The 19,033-nt window shown below is 43.4% G+C and overlaps 2 protein-coding genes across 5 annotated transcripts; both read left to right on the top strand.

Moving 5' to 3' along the window:
* Positions 1–1,522: 1,522 nt before the first annotated feature.
* cant1a (calcium activated nucleotidase 1a) lies at positions 1,523–9,238 on the top strand. Of its 4 annotated transcripts, none has more exons than XM_071530513.1 (4): positions 1,523–1,652; positions 6,792–7,460; positions 7,899–8,102; positions 8,238–9,238. In XM_071530513.1, exons 2-4 carry the CDS (start codon positions 6,815–6,817, stop codon positions 8,606–8,608), a joined length of 1,221 nt encoding a protein of 406 aa, XP_071386614.1. In that variant the 5' UTR covers positions 1,523–1,652; positions 6,792–6,814; the 3' UTR covers positions 8,609–9,238. The 4 variants fall into 4 exon arrangements, with proteins under 4 accessions (XP_071386614.1, XP_071386611.1, XP_071386612.1 ...); XM_071530510.1 differs by lacking the exon at positions 1,523–1,652 and adding an exon at positions 3,259–3,314 and having other exon boundaries at positions 6,802–7,460; XM_071530511.1 differs by lacking the exon at positions 1,523–1,652 and adding an exon at positions 3,259–3,298.
* A 906-nt stretch (positions 9,239–10,144) lies between these two features.
* LOC139653613 (galectin-3-binding protein A-like) lies at positions 10,145–14,822 on the top strand. Its single transcript, XM_071530503.1, has 6 exons — positions 10,145–10,552; positions 11,052–11,160; positions 11,801–12,010; positions 12,218–12,349; positions 12,593–12,884; positions 13,458–14,822. The coding sequence occupies exons 2-6, from the start codon at positions 11,073–11,075 to the stop codon at positions 14,563–14,565; spliced, it is 1,830 nt and encodes a 609-aa protein (XP_071386604.1). The 5' UTR covers positions 10,145–10,552; positions 11,052–11,072; the 3' UTR covers positions 14,566–14,822.
* Positions 14,823–19,033: the final 4,211 nt, after the last annotated feature.

Below are 19,033 nucleotides of genomic sequence, written 5' to 3' on the forward strand. Positions count from 1 at the left end.
CTACCAGCCTGTACAAAGAGGATCAGGATCAATGTTGTCTGCCCCGGGAGATCGATACTCCAGCTAACTGTAACCAGGAGGTCAGACCTGCAGGCGGTGGTTGTTCCAGCATCAGTAGCCTCTCCTCAAAAACAAAGAAGAAGAAGAATTATGGCTGCTTCTCTTGGCTCTTCCACATATTCAGACAAGGGAAGAATAAGAAATCTGAACATGTAAGTGCCCTTTACCCATCATACTTTCATGGTCAAATCAATTCAGTCAAGCAAATAAACAAACTAAGAAGCTAGATAATAGAATGTTTGTTTGTTTGTTTGTTTTGTCTCTTCGCAGGCTGACCCTATGGCTGCAAAAACAGAGAAGCTTCCTCTGCAGACCATCCAAAAACAAGAGCGAGAGCAAAACCACCTGCCAGAGCAAGCCGAAGCCTTGAATGAGGCACACCAGTGAAGAGAATGTTCTCTCATTTTTTTCTGTGATTCATTTTTCCCTTTGAGTAAATTCATTAGCATTCCATTGCTATAGTATCTGTGGGCTTTTCTTCAACACATGTTCCAAAATGAGATATCCACCACTTGAACTTGATTTTTACAAAATGGTTGATACACAAAATTAAATCAGATCATCATACATAGGAATGTAGGAATAGGAAAGCAGGTAATGTAAGACCTTGGTTGGTGAAATGACATACTGAAACACCTACAGGCTGGATCCTCTATGTTTTAGAAATACTCATTAATGACATTCTGCTAATGTTTTTTTCCTCTCAAAAGATGTATTATCCTATATAGCATTTTGGAAGGGATTTCTTCTCCTTCCAGATTATCAGATAATCAGATTATCAATGGAAGTTATAAGCAAGGATCATTGCTATATAAACTTTTTAGTTTAATCATCAATTTCTCAATTATTCTGCAGCAGAATTCATTTGAATATTCCCTTGTAATTAGCTAGTGACTATAAAACCTCATTTTGAGTATTCCTCTTTATCTCCCTTCCATGTTGAAATTTACCAGTTCATGACAACATCTACATCTTGATTTTTCAAGAGGGCCAAACATAGGCTATAACTTTGTGAAAAATTGTGTTGTTTTGTATGGGACATGTAGGCCAACCCAAAAACAACAAAGAACACAATAATATTTAAAAAATATTCCTACAGTTACTTACAGTGTGTTTGATATTTCAATAAATCAAAGAAAATACATGACAACTGACAGTTAAAGAGTGAAATATAGACACACAGTATTTCCACAGAATGCCAAATAATGACATACAATAATAAAATACATCACTTTTACCATCAGCTGTTGACACAGCTGCCCTGCTCTCCGCTCCCTAAACGTCACATCTCTCGAGTATCACAGACATCGCCTACTTTCCCAGTCGTGTTTACCACTTTGTTCACCGGGTCGTCCGTGTAGACTCGTTAGTTCTGGCATTTCCGACGGCACGGGAACGCAGCATTTGACAAACCCTCATCGCATCCAGCGTGCGCAAGCACTGCGCGATGTCGGCGTCATCACCACATACAGGAAGTAATGATCGGTTGTCTGGTGAACGGACGGAGGCAGGAGACCCGAAGAAGGAAGCAGTGCAATGACATCTCAACTACAACCGTCATCGGACCTACAACCGAAGATCTAACGTCTACAGTGAGTACGAAGTAAACTGTGTGAGGTTGGTGAACCGGGAAACTGCAAGAGAAGGGTGTTGCGACCGTGGCCGTTAAATGCCGTGATCCTGTGATGCGATGCCATCTCCCGTGAAGCAGCCTGTTAGTTTAACCTCTCCGCTGCTGGCAGGTCAGGGACACAAGTCTGTGTAAGTGAAGTGTGTAGGGAAGGGAACGATACACACTTTGTGGCAACTGCAACTGAAGAGAGAGGGAGAGAGAGAGATAGAGAGAGAGAGAGAGAGAGAGAGAGAGAGAGAGAGAGAGAGAGAGAGAGAGAGGTCTAAAATCAAGTCATCGAGTCATCAAGTGTATTAAGTTACACATAATTCATAACAGATTAAACCTAATAACAGCATGGTCTACTCTACTTCCCATCATACTGGACTAAGCTCCCACCTTTATTAAGCTATTATTAAGCTATCTAAGGTCAGTAATTCAATGATTTATGAATCCCATCATGCCCTGCAGCGCTGACTGAACTATTTATGGGCTGGACACACCTAAGGTCTCTCTCTCTCTCTCTCTCTCTCCCTCTCTCTCTCTCTGTTTCCTTTGAAGTCCACCTCCCCAGATGTCATCCTTTATGGCCAGCGAGAGTGTAGAAGCTCAGTCCCTTCCCATTTTCAGCTACACAGGCATTAGATCACCTCCCCCTATTGGGTAAGATTTTGTCTGAAGGAACCCCCACCTGATAAGATATGACTCCATGCAGAGTTACATAACTGCCTATACTGTCAGGCAGGTGACAGTGAGGGCAGTGACTCCTAGGAACAAAGTCATCCTCATATCCTCTTATTCTAAGGAGAGAAATAAAAGTTAAATTACACCTCAGTATTTCTCATTTTGCTGGGGAACCTCTGGATCTCTCTGCAAGGACTCCCGGTGGTCCCTGCACCCCAAAGTGGGGTACAGGGAAGTTGGAAGAAGTTGGTTGTTTACTGGCAATTCATGCACATTCTCTGTAGCCTACCTATCTGCCATACTCATCCTCTTAACATTTGACATCTCCCGCCCTAGAAGAGTGAAAGTTTATCGCAAGCATTAGTTTGAAAGTGAGTCGGCGCTCCTCCAACTTCCTTGTCGATTGCGAAACGTATTCACTCTTCTGTGACTCCTCTGCTGTCGTCACCAGCTCGATCTCTGGCCTCTGTCCAGCAGCACTGATTGCATCACAGGAGCACCTCTGGTATGTGGGGTCTGGAGTTGTCATTGTGAATGTAGCTTTGTTTGTAGTGGATTTTCTGTTTAGCCTGCTAGATTAGTGGCTTTCCACCTTTGGGCAGGTGGAGGTTTGGAGCAGGCAGAAACAATGTTTTCCCATATCTGGGGGGGGGGGTGTGTGTGTGTGAGTAACCTGGTCTTACAATGATTGCTATGATGAATGAGAGCCTAGTGAATTAGGTAGGCAGCCTGAGAAGTTTGCCCCTTTGGACTTGATCATAATCCTCCAAGTCTAGTTAAAGTTCACAGCCACGGTTAGAGCCCTTAGTCATGGTTGCACGGCCAATAATCTTGGTAGAAAGAGAGTTTGCAGCTCAGGACTGAATGAAGAAGTCTGCTATAAGGATAGCGTGGTAATTGAGATGACAGTGGCTCAGCGCTCTGGCAGAAGGAGACGAAGGGGTAGGACTATTCAACAGTCTGTTTTGTTTCAGTGGTGGCCTGTCTGGGTTGTCTGATTAGTTTAGGGGGCTCTGTGGAGAGGATCTTCGCAAAATATTCTTGTTTTGCTCTCTTGTCAGACATTTCTGTCAGATTTTTATATTTGAGTGCTTATGTCCTCGTGTATTCGGTCGCAATGTGTTTGCAATCTGGTGCCTGAAAAACAATAATGTCTTTTGAGTTAATTGGTTTCAACCAGTTGTTTGTGTATGTTAGAGAGGATCGTTAGTCTGCCTCGGAGCGCGGGGCCTGATGTTGCTGCCATAATGGACTGCTGTTTGGCTTGGGGCCCTGTTTATGAAAGAGCCTTTCAGTCGAGGCCAGTGCCCCTGCTCTCCTTCAGAGACGTGCAGCCATGTTTAGGCCGCAGAGTGTGAAGCTCCTGAGCCTGGGTTTAGAGGTCACTGGAGTTTTGTTAGTGCACACCAGGTCTGCACTACGGGGCCTGGTGTCCCTTCAAGTGTAGAGAACCCATATGTGAGCTGATCTGTGATCTGCAGTGTGTGCTAGACTTCAGCAAGTACTCAGTAACTTGCCCTCTGTTTATCATTTGTGAAAAGATAGTCATATTCATTTGCTCAACGGAATAGGCCAAGAGTCTACTTGTTGTTTTCTGTTTACTTGCCTATTTGCTACCTCTTTCTGAACTATCCTTGTTAGCAGTAGTCGATTTGAGGAGGGATGCGAGGGGATGTCATCCCCCTTGAAATGAAAATTGTCAAAAACCATCCCCTTTGTAACACTGCCATCCCCCTTTCATCCCTTTTTATGGCACAAAGATATCATTTAATCAAGAAATGTGTAAGCCACTTATTATTGATATTTAATCATTTTAAAGAATATAGCACATCTGGAGTTTACAGCAAATCCGAGGGCGGGGGGGCACACACACCTGCATTGATATGGATGCATTTCATCAAGCTACATTTCATCCTCAGCGGGATGTTGCCAGGCAACAAAATAAACGGGAAGTCAAGATTAACCTTGTTTGAATTTTGTTGTTCAAGTGGCAGGTAGTCACCGTCAAAGGGAAGAAGCCCTCTGTGTGTCGTTCTCATGTAAACCCAAATAAAATTTGACTAAGGATCACAGGACTTAGAGCACAAAGGTGTTTACAGCGCTAGTATGTGCTGAATTTTGTGCAGTGGCTCCTAATTTGATTACTGCAATGCAGAGACCAACTCCAATTCTGAGAACAGTGCCTTGGTTCAGGGCATTGGCAGGAGCATCTGATACCTAACATCCATAACTTGCATGTCTTTTGAATATAGCATTGAATAGGCTATACCTTTGTGCTGTTACAATATAAACAAAAGGGTAAACAGCTGGTCCCCTACCCTCCATGCTGTCGCCACTATCAAATTGTTTGTCTCCATAAGGACCCCACCATCCCCCTTGAAATTTGTGTACAAATCGACTACTGCTTGTCAGACAAATCAAAGTTGTAACTGGTTTGAGTGATACTACATTAGTTGGCTGGTTGTGTGTTTCCTGAGTAACCGGTGTTCACACCCACTGTCTCTTTTTTTGGTCGGTGAATGGGCCCCTCCCAGCCTCCACGTTGACATGGTGCGCTAGTGGCCACCTGATAGTCACCTAACCTGAAGCTGGACTACTTCCTGCTTCATGCAGTACAGTTTAGCTGGGCACAGATGTACATAGCTGTGTGTGAGTTCTTCCCAGAATTTTTAATAATATTTAAAACATAGCTTATAGGCAGATATGAAAGTCGCAGGGTTTTTTGCCTGCCATCCAGACTGAGGAGGTGACATAGAGGACAACAGAGTCTTTTCATGGAAAGTGTGTGAGCACAGTTCAGTTCAGCTTCATTATCTAAATGTCTTTATTGTTGTCATCCTGTAGTTTGGGCTGGTGTAATATCTGAAAGAAACTTGTGTTTGGCTTCAAGTAACTTAAATTGTTGATGACGTCTTAACTAATTTTCCAGATAGTTAATCTAGATATTATTGTCATATATGATGGTGTTGTTGTATATCATCATTTTAAGCCATATCCTCACAGGTAAGTCTCGGGCTAATTACCTGTACTTCACTCAGTTTTCATAAGTGGATCCTTGTCCTTGCAATCATTGAGATGAATGAAAAAGAAAAACTCTGATTCTAATGCTACTTATTCCTATTAAAGGCTTAGCTGATGAAGACTATGATGTACAGTTGGTTTGACTACTATTGACAAAATGCACTTATTGTAAGTAGGGTTGGGCGATGTCTACCAAAGTGGCATATGCCGATGTCATGAATGATGTCCATCGCGATGATGAAACATCGCGATGGACGATGACATCGTTGTACCGGGGGGGGGGTAAATAGCGTGGAACGTAAATAGCGTTTACGTTCCAAAACAACCCAATGGACAGAAATCTATCTGTTAGTATTTCTGTCAGTTTTTTGACAGATCAGTGTGGCCGGAGTTCGCTCTGTAGGTGAGTTTGAATCCTCAGTTTTGAGATAGGCTACAAATAAAGACTCACCCCCTGATTTACTAAGGCAGGCGCAAACCAGGTAAATTTAAAAATACATTTTATGTCTGGCCTAAATTAAAACATGCTTTCACTGGGCGGCAAATAGTGTGATTAAATAAGCTGTTTTTCCTTTAGTAAATCAGGTGCAAGGAGCTATTATAATAATTAGAATAAACCCATCCTTCATTTTTGCACTCTCTGTCTGGGGGCTTTAAATCACGATGTTGCGATGTAGAAGGCTCAGTGGTCGATGACTGTCGTCCATCGGACCAACCCTAATTGTAAGTCACTTTGGACAAAAGCGTCTGCTAAATGACGTAATGTAATGTAAATTGACTTGAGAATTGACAGTGGGTAGTAGAGCTGCAACGATTAATCGATTAATCGATTAGTTGTCAACTATTAAATTAATCACCAACTATTTTGACAGATTAATCGACAATGAAAATAATCGTTAGTTGTAGCCCTGTTTGCCAATGGGCCAGGCCTTGGAAGAAATGATTTTAAAGTCCCCCTCCAGGGACCATGTGAACAGTTTGAAAAATTTAGAACAAGGAAAAGCAGGTGTAACCACCCAGTTGAAAAATGCACAGCTTTATATCCCCACCCTGATTCACCTGCTGTACTCCATACATCACTTTGCAGTGTATTTGAGAAAAATCACTCTCTAATTGGCTACGCTATTGATACTAAGGAACAGTATGTGACAGCTACACATCACTGACATATGCATTCTAAGTTTGTAAATGGATTTACTTTTGCATTTGTAAACATGAGAACAAAATGTACCTGCATTTTGAGTTATGGCAAGATCTTAAACTCAATCCAACTGGGGCATTAACTTTCTGTTGTGAACTTCTGTAGTTTTTGGTTCATTATGATGTGATCTAGTGTAGGTAACTTACCATCTCTGTCTCTCTCTCTCTCTCACTCTCTCTCTCTCTCTCTCTCTCTCCTTCTGTGTTTCTGTAGGTCCCTCCAGGGCTCCGTCCTCCATGCCTGCTTCCCCAGGCTACACTCGACTGGAGCAGAATGATCCTATGAACACTCTGCGTATCTCTGTAGGAGGCCTCCCGATGTTGGCGTCCATGGCCAATACCACTGATCCTCGTTTCCGCCTCAAGTGGAGGCCCATCGTGGTGGTGGTGGCCGCTCTGGCCTTGGTGCTCCTGCTCTTCATGCACCTGAGCCCGGGGCTGCGCTCCCGCCCCTACAGCCCGCACAGCTGGAGAGCCGGCCCCAACGACCCCAAGCAGACCGAGTCCCGTTACAACGACACCTACCCCCTCAGTCCGCCGGAGCGCACGGCGCAGGGTACCCGCTACCGCATTGGGGTCATCGCCGACCTAGACACAAACTCTCTCAGTGACAAGAAGCTGACGTGGTTCAGCTACATGCGGCGGGGCTACCTGCTGGTGTCCCAGAGCGGTGACAAGGTGGCGGTAGAATGGGACCAGGACCCGGTGTTGCTGGAAAGCCACCTGTCAGAGAAGGGCAGGGGCATGGAGCTGTCCGAGCTGGTGGTGTTTAACGGGAAGCTGTACAGTGTCGATGATAGAACGGGCGTAGTCTACCACATCGATGGCGACAAGGCTGTGCCCTGGGTCATCTTGCCTGATGGCGATGGCAGCGTTGCCAAAGGTCAGTGCTGCCCTAGTCTTATACACTACAAGGAAAAAGTTTGGACACGCATTCTTCTTTATTTTTCACATTTTAGAATAATAGTAAAGACATCGAAATTATGAAACAACACAAATGGAATTATGCAGTGACCAAAAAAGTATTAAACAAATCAAAACTATCTTATATTTTAGATTCTTTAAAGTAGCCGCCCTTTGTCTTGATGGAAAGACAAAGGCTTTGGAAATAAATTAATACATAGGGATCAACTTCACTATTTATGTTTGTCAAATTTCAAGGATTTAAAGCATAAGCCTTTAGATCAAAATGGCTTTAAGAGAATGAAAAACATGTGTGCGCTGTGCATTGTACACCCCAAAGTTCTGAAGTTGTTGGTAATGGTAACAAATTGAGACAGTGCCCCCTGAAATTGTGACTTATGAGCTTTTGTCCTGTTAGGGTTCAAAGCAGAGTGGCTGGCAGTGAAGGACGAGCGCCTGTACGTCGGCGGTCTGGGGAAGGAGTGGACCACCACCGCAGGAGAGTTCGTCAACAACAACCCCGAGTGGGTGAAAGTCGTGGGCTACAGAGGGGATGTTCAGCATCAGAACTGGGTTCCCAAGTACAAATTCTTGAAGTCCGCTGCGGGGATAGAACCTCCAGGTGAAGATGGAAATCTGAATAAATCTGAATCTTTACATGATTGCCTATCTAAGTTCATGTCGGTGCTCCTTTTGTATTTTCACTCCCTTTTCTTTTGAACGCAACTCCTCTATGTGTTCCTCTGCGTCTCCACAGGTTACCTTATCCACGAGTCAGCAGCGTGGAGCGATACCCTGCAGCGCTGGTTTTTCCTCCCCCGCCGCGCCAGCAAGGAGCGCTATGAGGAGACGGCGGATGAGCGCCGCGCCACGAACCTCGTCCTCAGCTGCTCGCCGGACTTCGAAGACATCATTGTAAGCCGCGTGGGTCCGCACAACCCCACCCACGGCTTCTCCTCCTTCAAGTTTGTCCCCAATACAGACGACCAGATTATCCTGGCGCTCAAGTCAGAGGAAGACGCCGGAAAGATCGCTACGTACATTATGGCCTTTACGCTGGACGGACGCATCCTTTTACCCGAAACCAAGATTGGGGACGTGAAATATGAGGGCTTGGAGTTCATTTAGAGTGGAGACTGAGAGACTCCCTCTTAAGGCCACTGCACTGTGGTCCCATGTTGTTTACAATCCAATCACTGTTGAAGTGACTCGCTGCTTGCGCACTGAGTTTGTGAAAGGCACACCTCCGCCCCTCAAAGGAATCTCCTTCGATGCAAATAAAAGAAATATGGTCTGAGACTGTAAAGTACGCTCCTTTTTCGGGTGTTGAGACAGTGCTAACCAGTCAGAACAAACAATGCCAACATGTTTTGTGGTTGGTCATGCCCTTCCCAGGCCAAATGTGGCCCTCAAATGTACTGTAGCCTTTCTTACGATGAATGTACAAAAAGATTGATTAATTAGAGACTGTGATTTTTTTTTGTAACGCATAACTTTCCTTACAACATGCACATACTGTACACTCTGAAAACGATGGGGAGGGAGCGGTCAAAGGGTTTTCTTCCTTTGCTTGGTGTCAAACAATATCATACTGTATATACCCAACATATTACCTTCAGTGGAATCACTAGGTCTGTTTTTATTGTTCATACAACTCAACATTATTTGAAGGAATATTTGGTGAAAGACGATTCATATGTAACTTCATAGCAATCTTTTTTTGTGGGTTGATTGAGTAAAATCCCTCTTACTACTTTACTGTGAGTCTGTTAATTTCTTTTTGGATGGGGAAGTAGCGTGTAGAGTCGAAAATATTGAATTTAGAATTTAGTAAAGGTATGGAAATATGAAACTTTGATCAAGATATCAAATTACACTCATGGACACTCAGGGGCACCACCTTCATAGATGAAGGAAAAACAGACCTTGGCTATACTAATCAGTCATCAATCTAAAGATCATGAGATCTTTTCAGTTCAGGGATTACTTTTCTCTGCAGACAAGGAAACACAGAACAACGACTTTATAATGAACAAATATATTCATTAACTACCCACTAGACAAACAAACAACAAACACAAACATAATTGAACCATATTTGATGATAATTACAATACCTAAGCATATGATTAACCGATTTAGTATACTTCACACTATTCTAAACTCATTGGGGACATTAGGAGATACAAAGTTGAAGGAAAAAGGAGAGAACTAAACCAAGAATGAAAGGAATTTATGGATTTACAATTTTTATTGCCCTTTCTCTCCAGAGCAATGGGAGTTCCTACAGGACTACAGAAAAAGGAGAAACAATTCCTGATCCGTTTGGTAACATGATACAGAATTATTTAACCGTCATAACACTCACATTATTAAACTCAACACAAATTCCTGAACACTTTAATATCAAACATGGTTATCTAAACCCATGTAAAGATGAAGAAATTGGATAATGCAAATAACCCTTATATAAAACATCACAGTTGCATATAACATTAGACATATACATTAGGGTCCATTACATTGTGATATCCAAAGTCTCATGAGTCTGCATCGAAGATTTCTCCTGATTTTGGACACATTCCAATGTGTCTCATCAGACTCTCTGACGCCTAGGAGGCTGTGTGTGTGTGTGTCCTAGCCTGCAGTCCGATGTGGCTTGTAGATAAGACCTGTAAATGGGAGGAAGAGATCCCCCCCTTAGTCTTGTTCAGTGTCAAGATAAAACTTTTGTAGCTTTAAAGGTGAAGGGTCATTTTTGTTCCTGGGAAAGAAAGTTATTCAAGGATCCATTTGGGCTGTGGAGACCTGGTTCTGCTACAGGGATCTGAGAAACAGTCACCAGACTGTGGACTAGACTTTCCCCTCAGACAGGTTTTGGCTAGATCGGAGAAGTTGTGCAACTGGCTGCAATTCTGAGCTTTAATTTGAAACGAAACTTAGGGAAGGCTGCAGAAGTGAAAACGGGGTCCCAAACCGCTTTCTGTGGGGCTTTATAAGGAGTGTGAGTTTGTCACAGGGGTCTAAAGGGAGAACTGCGCTGAAGGACTACAGTACTACATAGCAACAGAGGTGAGAGGGTTTTGTGGCTTCATTATATGTAAGGATTTCACACCTTGTAACCATTTACCTTTAACCTTTCATATTTCATTTTAGAACTGTCTATAGTGTTTTTTAGGAGTTTCAATTAATCTTCACTAGACATTAAAATAATTTGCTTAAATGCTAGTGCTGCTCTTTAGTCGAACAATGTGATTAGAGTAAAAACTGTGTATAGTATAGCTAACTGTAACTCCAAAATACAGAATAATACTAAGCATGAACTTCCTTTCCATCTTCATGAAAGCATAGTAAAGTGACAGTAAAATGTATCTTGAAAGTCTTATTTTATTTTCGTTCGTTGAATTAACTCACTGATGCATGCTGAGCATAAAAAAAAAAAAACATTCTTCAACTTGTTGCTTGGTTATAGATTATGCCATTGATGACTTAAACTGTAATGTAGGAGTACAGTAGCGAGGTGGTCATATTTCTCACATTGCCTGCTTTTGCCATTGTTTGTCTGTATCAGAATCCAAGCTGACAGGCGGAAATGCTGATACATGGAGTCACACACACTTTGTGGCTTTTGCTGCTTCTTCATGTCTCCGGAATGGACTCTTTAAAATTGAACCTATTCAGTGAGTCATCCAGGGTGCATCTCACCCTAATGAAACATTTTTGCAAAATTCTGGTTTGAAAGTAACTAGTGGAAATGCAGGGGTGGAAAAAGTAGGCTACTTCAATCCTTTACAGTAAAATGTACTGCATATCAAAAGTAAAAGTACTAATTCTGAAGACTAGTCCCTTTCAGTGTTAAATTATTGATGCATTTGCCTGTAAGAAGTATTTTAATGTTGTAGGTGGTTCAGATGGCGCTAGGTCTAACTAATCCATATACTGTTGTGTAGTTTAAACTCTAACTATGCATCGTATTTTACGAGCTTATTGTATATTTTGCATGTAAAACCTTATTTTGCAAAGGAATTAGTAACTACAGCCATCAGATAAATGTAGTGGAGTAAATATAAAGTCTCACAAAATGAAATACTCAAGTAAAGTGCCAGTACCTCAACATTTTACTTTGTACTTTCCACCTCTGTTGAAATGGAACTACTCCTAATTAATCTTTGTGTGAATATCTATATATGTACTTACTACGTTGTATTCTTTTGCCTGACCATGTTATTCGTTCAACATAGAATGCAAATAAGCAGAATATTTGCTTAACCTCTGCTGGCTCGGGCTCTGTTACGCTCCTGTCTGTCTGTACGCATACAGGAAAACAAGCTGAGGTGCTGCCACAGGATGGGGATGTGAGGCTGGCGGGCTCTCAGACCGTCTCAGAGGGCCGCGTGGAGATCTACCACGATGGGAAATGGGGGACAGTGTGTGACGATGGCTGGGACCTGGCTGAGGCCCAGGTGGTGTGTCGTCAGCTGAACTTCCCTGGAGCCAAATCTGCTGTCAGTGGAGGGACTTACGGAGAAGGTGCCCTCCACTTCCATGTGTCCCCCACCAGGGGGCAGTGAAATCATTTTAGTGATTGCAGAGTTGTGATTTGAGGATTTACCAGAGGCCTTAACATTATGCACTAACACCACAAGTTCAGCCACCCAGAACGCCCACTGTCTAATGTGTCCCGTCTAATGTGTCCTTTATGACAACTCAATTATTTCCTCTCATTTCACATCCTAGGGTCTGGACCCATCTGGCTCGATGATATGGACTGTAAGGGTACAGAGAACGTCCTGACCAGTTGTTTTTTCAGAGGCTGGGCAGTTACTGACTGCTCACACAAAGAGGATGTTGGAGTTATTTGTGAAGCAGGCACGTATCTAAAACCTCACAAAACATGACTGGATGAAAGTTGACTAACTGGACTAGCAACAGCTTTATATTAGGCTTCTAACAAAAGAGAAATGATCCCTATAAGGGTTGGACTTGTAGGCTACTCGCCAAGCTCATTTAATATCACAGTCTGTGATTGTGACTTCTCTCTTTCAAGCTTGTATCCATGCCCTTTTGATATAGCTCATTTTCCTAATCCTGTGCAATCCATCTCCCCTCTAGACATGAATGAGACCATCAGTGATACCAAACACTCGCTAGACCACAGTGTGGGTCTGTCTGCGGAGCTTGGCCAGCTGTTTGACAGCGGGGATGGTTGTGACTTCCAGATCTTGGTCCAAAGCCCCACTGGAAACAAACAGGAGGATGGGACCTTGGAGATGGTTGGGACGACCATCTGCGCACACAAAATGGTCTTGTCACGATTCCCATGCTTCAATGCCTCACAGGGGATCAGTAGCATCTCTGTCCTTGTCAGCCAGTCTTGCCAACCACATTTCACCTCTTTCATCAGGTAGCCTGCTGCCACAGAAAAAGACACGTTGAGACATGCGATTTTTATGTCCCGTCACCATGGTACATGGCATGCGGGACATTACTGTATGTTGTTATGGCGGCGTCTGTCTGTCTGTCTGTCTGTCTGTGTGACACATTTTTGTCAACACAATGACTCATGAACACATGATAGAATTCATACTTACGCCACAGGTTCCCTGTATAGGGTAGATGATCTGATTAGAGTTTGGGGAACCTTGCCCTATAAATTAAAATAGTAAAAACAGATTTTCTTGAAACTACTATAACTCCTTAATGTTTCAAGATACGTAGTTCATATTAATACTGCCTATGTGTTATGTGAAGACAAGTGTGTTGACATAGAAATATTTGCTAATTAATACATTCATTAGCTTAATTAATGACCTCATTCACATCCGAAGTGGTTATGTTTGAGTCACTATCATGGTGATTATGGCTGCTCAAGTCTTGTTAATCAAAGACATCATAACCTCTCTAACTCCGATATTTGTCACTAAAGTCAGTTTAAAAGAAGCTCAAGTAAATATTCTAACAATCTGGTTCTTGTTAGGTACCTTTACACCCGCAAGATGGATGTGACCTTCTCCTCTGCACAGTGCCTCCACCAGACGGCCTCTAAGTTTGGGGTGAAGCAGCTGATGAAGGACATGGGCCGGCTCTTTACCAAAATCCTCCCAGAGGATGTCACTTTCCACACCCAGGTGTCCCTCTACGAGTATGCAGTGGAAACCGGGGACATTCTGCTCCAGGAGAACTGTGTCAAATACATGGCCTGGAACTACCAAAATCTGACCCAATCCCCTGCTTGGAGCCGCCTCTCCGTGGGACTCCTTGGAGTCCTTCTGTATCGCTCAGACCTAGTGGTGCCAGATGAGTCCTTCCTGCTTCGGTCCCTGGAGAGCTGGATCTCAGAGAAGGGCAACTCGACCAGTTTGGAAAGTCAGGCCGACCTGTTGAGCCGCATCCGTTTCCCTATGATCCCTGCTGAGAAGCTCTATGAGCTGCAGTTCAGCTCCACGCTCTACAATGCTCATCAGAATGTGTATCGCAACAACATGCTGAAGGCATACCAGTTTAATGTTCTGCTCTTCAGCACTCTGAGGAACAGCTCAACGTTCAAGAGAGAAGAAGATGATTACCAGCCCAGGATCTACACAGCCGAGCCATGGGATGCTTTGATTGACTCAAACGTGAGAGAAAGTGACCGAAAAGTAGGGAATCGTAGGGATTCCTACAACAGGAATCCTTATCGCCAAGACTATCGTTACTATTATTATACCACTGCCAGTCCATACCGCCAACGCAGAAGCAAGTCATTCAGCACACCTGTCCACAATAGCATGATCTTTAAGGACAACATGATTCGCTGGGAGGCAAATGTCTTTCAGAGCCAGAGTGAATGTTCAAACAAGGGTGTGAAGTGTGAGTCGTTCCCTGCTGCGAGGCTGACTGCCCAGAGCAGCCTCAGCAAGTACCAGAGCAGCGTTCGCTTTAGTAACCGGCTCCTGCTCATGTGCCAAGGCAAGTACATCTGTCAGGTTCAGGACTTCAAGAACGGCTTGGCTCATATCTCTTCAAACAGCAGCCAGGCTCTGCCCTATCCCTGTCCTAACGACCAGTACATCTACCACTTTGTGGTGAGACCCGACTACATCTGATCCGACAGAAGTGACTCAGATGTTACAAGGCAGCCAGCACGCTAATGTAATTCTCCTATCAAAACAGTTATGGTTGTCATGGTATTACTCAACTGATTCCAATCAAATACTTACAATATTATTTGTGTGAATGACAGGTCTGTTGATTAGCTACAAAGGTATCAGGTGATTGTGCTTTAAATCATATCAACTATCCTTTCCTGTCTCTGTAGTAAAGGCAAATGAAAAAACTGGAATAAACTTGATTTTCCACATTATTTCTCCATCTGTCAGTACATTTGTTTCATTAAAAGACTCGATTTGGCCCCGAAAAGAGCAACTGGTAAATACAGATAAAAGTTAAGTTCATCTTCAAGCTAATTTATAGCTTCAGTCCCCTTCACTGCTGAAGGACCTTCCAGTTCTGGGAGGACCCAATTACCACTGTAATGGATGAGTGTGCTCTCTCCAAAGGTGTAGTCCAGTCCTGACTCTGACATGAACCCTGCTGCTCAGAGTAAAATCTGTCATCATGACCTCAGCCATGTTGATGCTGTCCAGCTCATTGAGGGAAAGAGGGTTTGTACGCATATATCATTACTACAGACATATGAAATTGAGCTCCATCAGAGAAGCAGTTTTATTCATTTGTATAGAAAAAAAAGGTAATAAAAGAATTTAAAGTGATTTATTGAAACTAAGTACACGTAATTCAACAAAATGTTGACATATTAGTTTATCTAGATTTATGTAGTAGTTTAGTTACATTTTAACAAACAAACAAACAAACCAACAAACAAATAAATGGGAATTCCTTATTTTGGCCTCTTTCTCACCTTTTCCCTGAATTCAATCTCATTTTACCCATAATTGTTTTTCTCCCTAGACACAAACCAAAGTATCTGTTCCCTGACATTATGCTCCTCGCTGTGTCTCACTGTCAGTATATTATCTTGTACGCCACAATGCAATTTGGGTGTAGTTAAAAGAAGTTTTTAAAGTTGCAGTTTCACTGACCACAACTCTTGCCGAGCAGCCAAACTAAATGAACTTCGAGCATATCAGCTTTATTCAGCATAATCAGATAAGGTCAAATGAACTGGAAAGGATTATAGTGTTGATGGGAGTTTGCAGGCATTTTGATTAGGGATACATTAGTGGTTTCCTCTGCATGAATCATGGAATCTTCCAGAAAGCGTGGTGTTTACACAGACCCCAGATGGGCCTCGAACCTTCCCGCACTGCTGCTCCATGGAGCTGACAGTCACACTTGACAACAGTCAAACCGACATGCCCGGACAGGTGGCTGAAACACAGCAACACACGACGCAGAGTGACTCATGGAGGTCTGAGTGGTGGGCTTGTCTCTGGGCGCACTGAAACAAGACAAGGGACGATTGATGCATTACTAAGATTACGTGTTCAGTGTGTGTATTTCAAGATGGCTTCCAAAGTCATGCTTCAGTGTTGTAAGAAATTACAGCAACTGTTTAGCCTGAGGGGGGAGAGGGGTTTTGTAAGAACCATTAACAGACAATATCATGACAGGCTGTGTATAGTAACGTAAAAGACTGCATCATACTACGTGAGGGAAAGTTCAGGTATTTCGTAATGCTTCGTCATAAGTGTCACTGGGTTTGACTTATTGCGTCATTTTACACACCAACTAATCGCAGGTCATGACATGGGCTGTCCAGTTCAAAATGCCCCAAAATTTTGAAATTCCATGAAGTGTAGTTTTTTTAATGACTTGAGGTTCTCGTTTAAACATTTGCTCAACACCAGCCTGCTGCTGTGCGTTAAGTCAAGCCTTGCCCCAGACGTCCTAGTCATGCTCTGGTATTACAGCGGCCCTGCAGAGGAAATGACTGTGCACTAATTTATTGGACAAGTATGGTTGTGTTTCGTAAAAGTGAAAGTCCCAACCGTAAACGCCCAAGTTATTTGGTCACTGCTATTGTTATTTAGTCACAGTTAATGTCAGTGAATTGAGGAGACACTCTGGACATTAACCAGACTCATGGTGACTCACCACAGTGGGCAATGTTGACCACTTGACCCCCAAAAGCCTCTGATTCCATTTCCACGTTTTTTTCCAACAGATGTTTTCCTCCTCTTCACTGTCCCTCAAGTGAAATCACTGCCACTGATTCACTGTCTCACATTAACACCCATAATATTCGAATGATGAGTGGAAAATGATGGGAATTGTCCGTGGGCTGCGGCTAGCTCACATCAAAGTATGAAAAAAAAAACAACAAAACAACAAAGATGGTGCGGAGGAGGGAGAGGATGGGCAGCAGGGAATGGAAGGTGGAAGGAGGCAAGGTGGTGGTCAGGTCACAATCGAGCCGTTCTGCCCCATGTGGGATGTGTGCATGCAGTAGGGGAGAGGGGGTGGGAGTCAGAGGATGTGGGTCACTGCCACAGCACCCACCAGTTCCCGCAATGAGACCCTCTTTTTCTGTCCTGCTGGGCACTTCCTTTTGAGAGTATTCCTGGCCTTGCAAGTCTGTAATTTAGGGTATGGAGGTTCGACCATTCCTAAGCCCCTCTGGGCGTTTGTAGTGTGTAATGTACACAGGGGAGCTGCTTACATTGCACTTCTTTGACAAATCCACCCTCTCTCTACAAATGAAAACCTCATGTTGATACAATAATCCAGATCTAAACTGGCCTGTTCTAAAGGGAGAATTGCAATGTGCGTCAGTTGGTCATCTTGTGAATTGCCATTTTTCATATAACATTTTTCAAATAAATCTTTTTTTTTTATCTATGTCTCTTAACTGGTTGATTTAGTAAAACATGCTCAGTTACAAAAACACTGGAATGTTAATACATCCGTATTATTCGGCCATGTTTTGTGCTTGTCTGTTTGTTGTTCTAACTCATTAAGCAAAGGAAACACATCCTCGGCCTGAATTCTTGAAATTCTTTCCCATAATAAGAGGTTCACCCAAATCCCCTCCTCATCTTATATCAAAGTCCTGCAGGCGAGGTGGGAGGTGGAGTGCAGAGTGTGTGGATCGGCCTCTCTACCGCCCAGGAGCCGGGGACACGACTGGGATCTGAGCAGATCCCACCACATCAGTGCAGAGGAAGCCAACTGTTTTGACAGGGGGAGGCAGGCTTTGCCCAGAAGAAGGCGTCTGCTGTTCCCGTGATGGCTTGGGCACACTGTGGAAAGGAGACGAAAGCATATTTCTGCCCATTTGATGTTGGATGTGTCACTTCCTTTTTACGTGTCTTAATTTCTCCCACGCCCAACGTCTGCGCTGTTGTCCCTATCGTGTCCCTTGTGTCTGGCATCTTCCCCTCTGCTTACGAGTCATACCGGTTTGCAAAATTTCCATCAGTTTGGGAAATTTCCTTATCTATCTGATGGCATTCTTACTCCATGGCCTCTCATGGCCGCCGAGAATACGTCTGAAGCTAAATGAATGAATGCCCAAATCCCCGTTCTGCGACGAAAACAAGCAGCAGTTATTAGAGTGAGGGCACTAGAGTGGTTGTCCCGTTTGCCTCCCTCCTCTTACCCTCTCCCTGCCTCTTTTTTATACAGACATCAAGTAACAGAGACCTGTGGAAAAGCAACCAAGCAAAAATGCTAAACTATGGAAAAGAGTGGAAATATTTGCTGGAGAGCCCAGAAGACCGACAGCCTGTGGCCAAATATGATGTCAGGGAGCAAGGCAACCACAGCAGATACAGTCCTCTCTCCTCTGTCCTCTTCATTATTCATCATCAGCCCTAATCATTACACACACCATGCCCTTACTATGATCTCCCCTTCTAAGCCAGAATCAACAACGCAGGCCACGAACCCAAACTCCTGAGATCCTCAGTTTCCTGAGATGGTGTTGCAGTGCTCAACTTTCCAACAAAAGAACCATCCATTTTTGTGCATGAGTAAGGAATGAGCAGCGACCAAAAACTTTGACTATAGCATAATGTTTCTTTCATGGAAGGGAGGAGGGTTTGGGCAGCTTACGCTAGGGGAATCGCCACCAGATTGAATCTATTAAGTTTAAAGGGATGATGTCACTTCTCTCCACTCCCCCACTCTTTCCTTCCTTCTTTAGTATTCCTCTCGCCCTCCTTCTTTAGTATTTTCATGTGTTGTGGTGTCTTTAACAGTTACCGAAATCGTGCTTGCATAGCAAACAAAGCTAAATGCCCTCAATGAATTAAAATCACAGATAACTGAATTGCGCAGCTTGAGCTGAGGACTACTCCACTGAGAAACACATGGACTTGTAAAGCCTGTGCTAAGATGACATGGACTCAGTAGAACCAGTGTCAGTATTTGTTCAGCAGTAAAGTATCATTAACGCAAATGTTGAAGGTAAAAATCACATGGCAAAACAAAACAAAACAAAGCAAAACAAAATAACAATGACAACATCAAAGCACTGAACCCATATGAAAAACAAACAGAAGGGCACAATAGAAATATCACAGCAAAATCATATTATTCCTCTGAGTCCCT

The sequence above is a fragment of the Centroberyx affinis genome, unplaced genomic scaffold (genome assembly GCF_046629955.1).
Source record: "Centroberyx affinis isolate AG114_WGS23_722 - 3 ecotype Tasmania unplaced genomic scaffold, CSIRO-AGI_Caff_v1 ptg001934l_1, whole genome shotgun sequence".
NCBI classification, from domain to species: domain Eukaryota; kingdom Metazoa; phylum Chordata; class Actinopteri; order Beryciformes; family Berycidae; genus Centroberyx; species Centroberyx affinis.

Excerpts from the sequence above, each read along its gene's own strand:
- cant1a (XM_071530510.1), top strand. The coding sequence starts at position 3,259 with ATGACAGTGGCTCAGCGCTCTGGCAGAAGGAGACGAAGGGGTAGGACT. Across the intron at positions 3,315-6,801 it reads AGGGGTAGGACTATTCAACA|GGCTCCGTCCTCCATGCCTG; the intron begins GTCTGTTTTGTT and ends AGGTCCCTCCAG. Across the intron at positions 8,103-8,237 it reads TGCGGGGATAGAACCTCCAG|GTTACCTTATCCACGAGTCA; the intron begins GTGAAGATGGAA and ends GCGTCTCCACAG.
- LOC139653613 (XM_071530503.1), top strand. The coding sequence starts at position 11,073 with ATGCTGATACATGGAGTCACACACACTTTGTGGCTTTTGCTGCTTCTT. Across the intron at positions 11,161-11,800 it reads TTTAAAATTGAACCTATTCA|GAAAACAAGCTGAGGTGCTG; the intron begins GTGAGTCATCCA and ends GTACGCATACAG. Across the intron at positions 12,011-12,217 it reads TGGAGGGACTTACGGAGAAG|GGTCTGGACCCATCTGGCTC; the intron begins GTGCCCTCCACT and ends TTCACATCCTAG.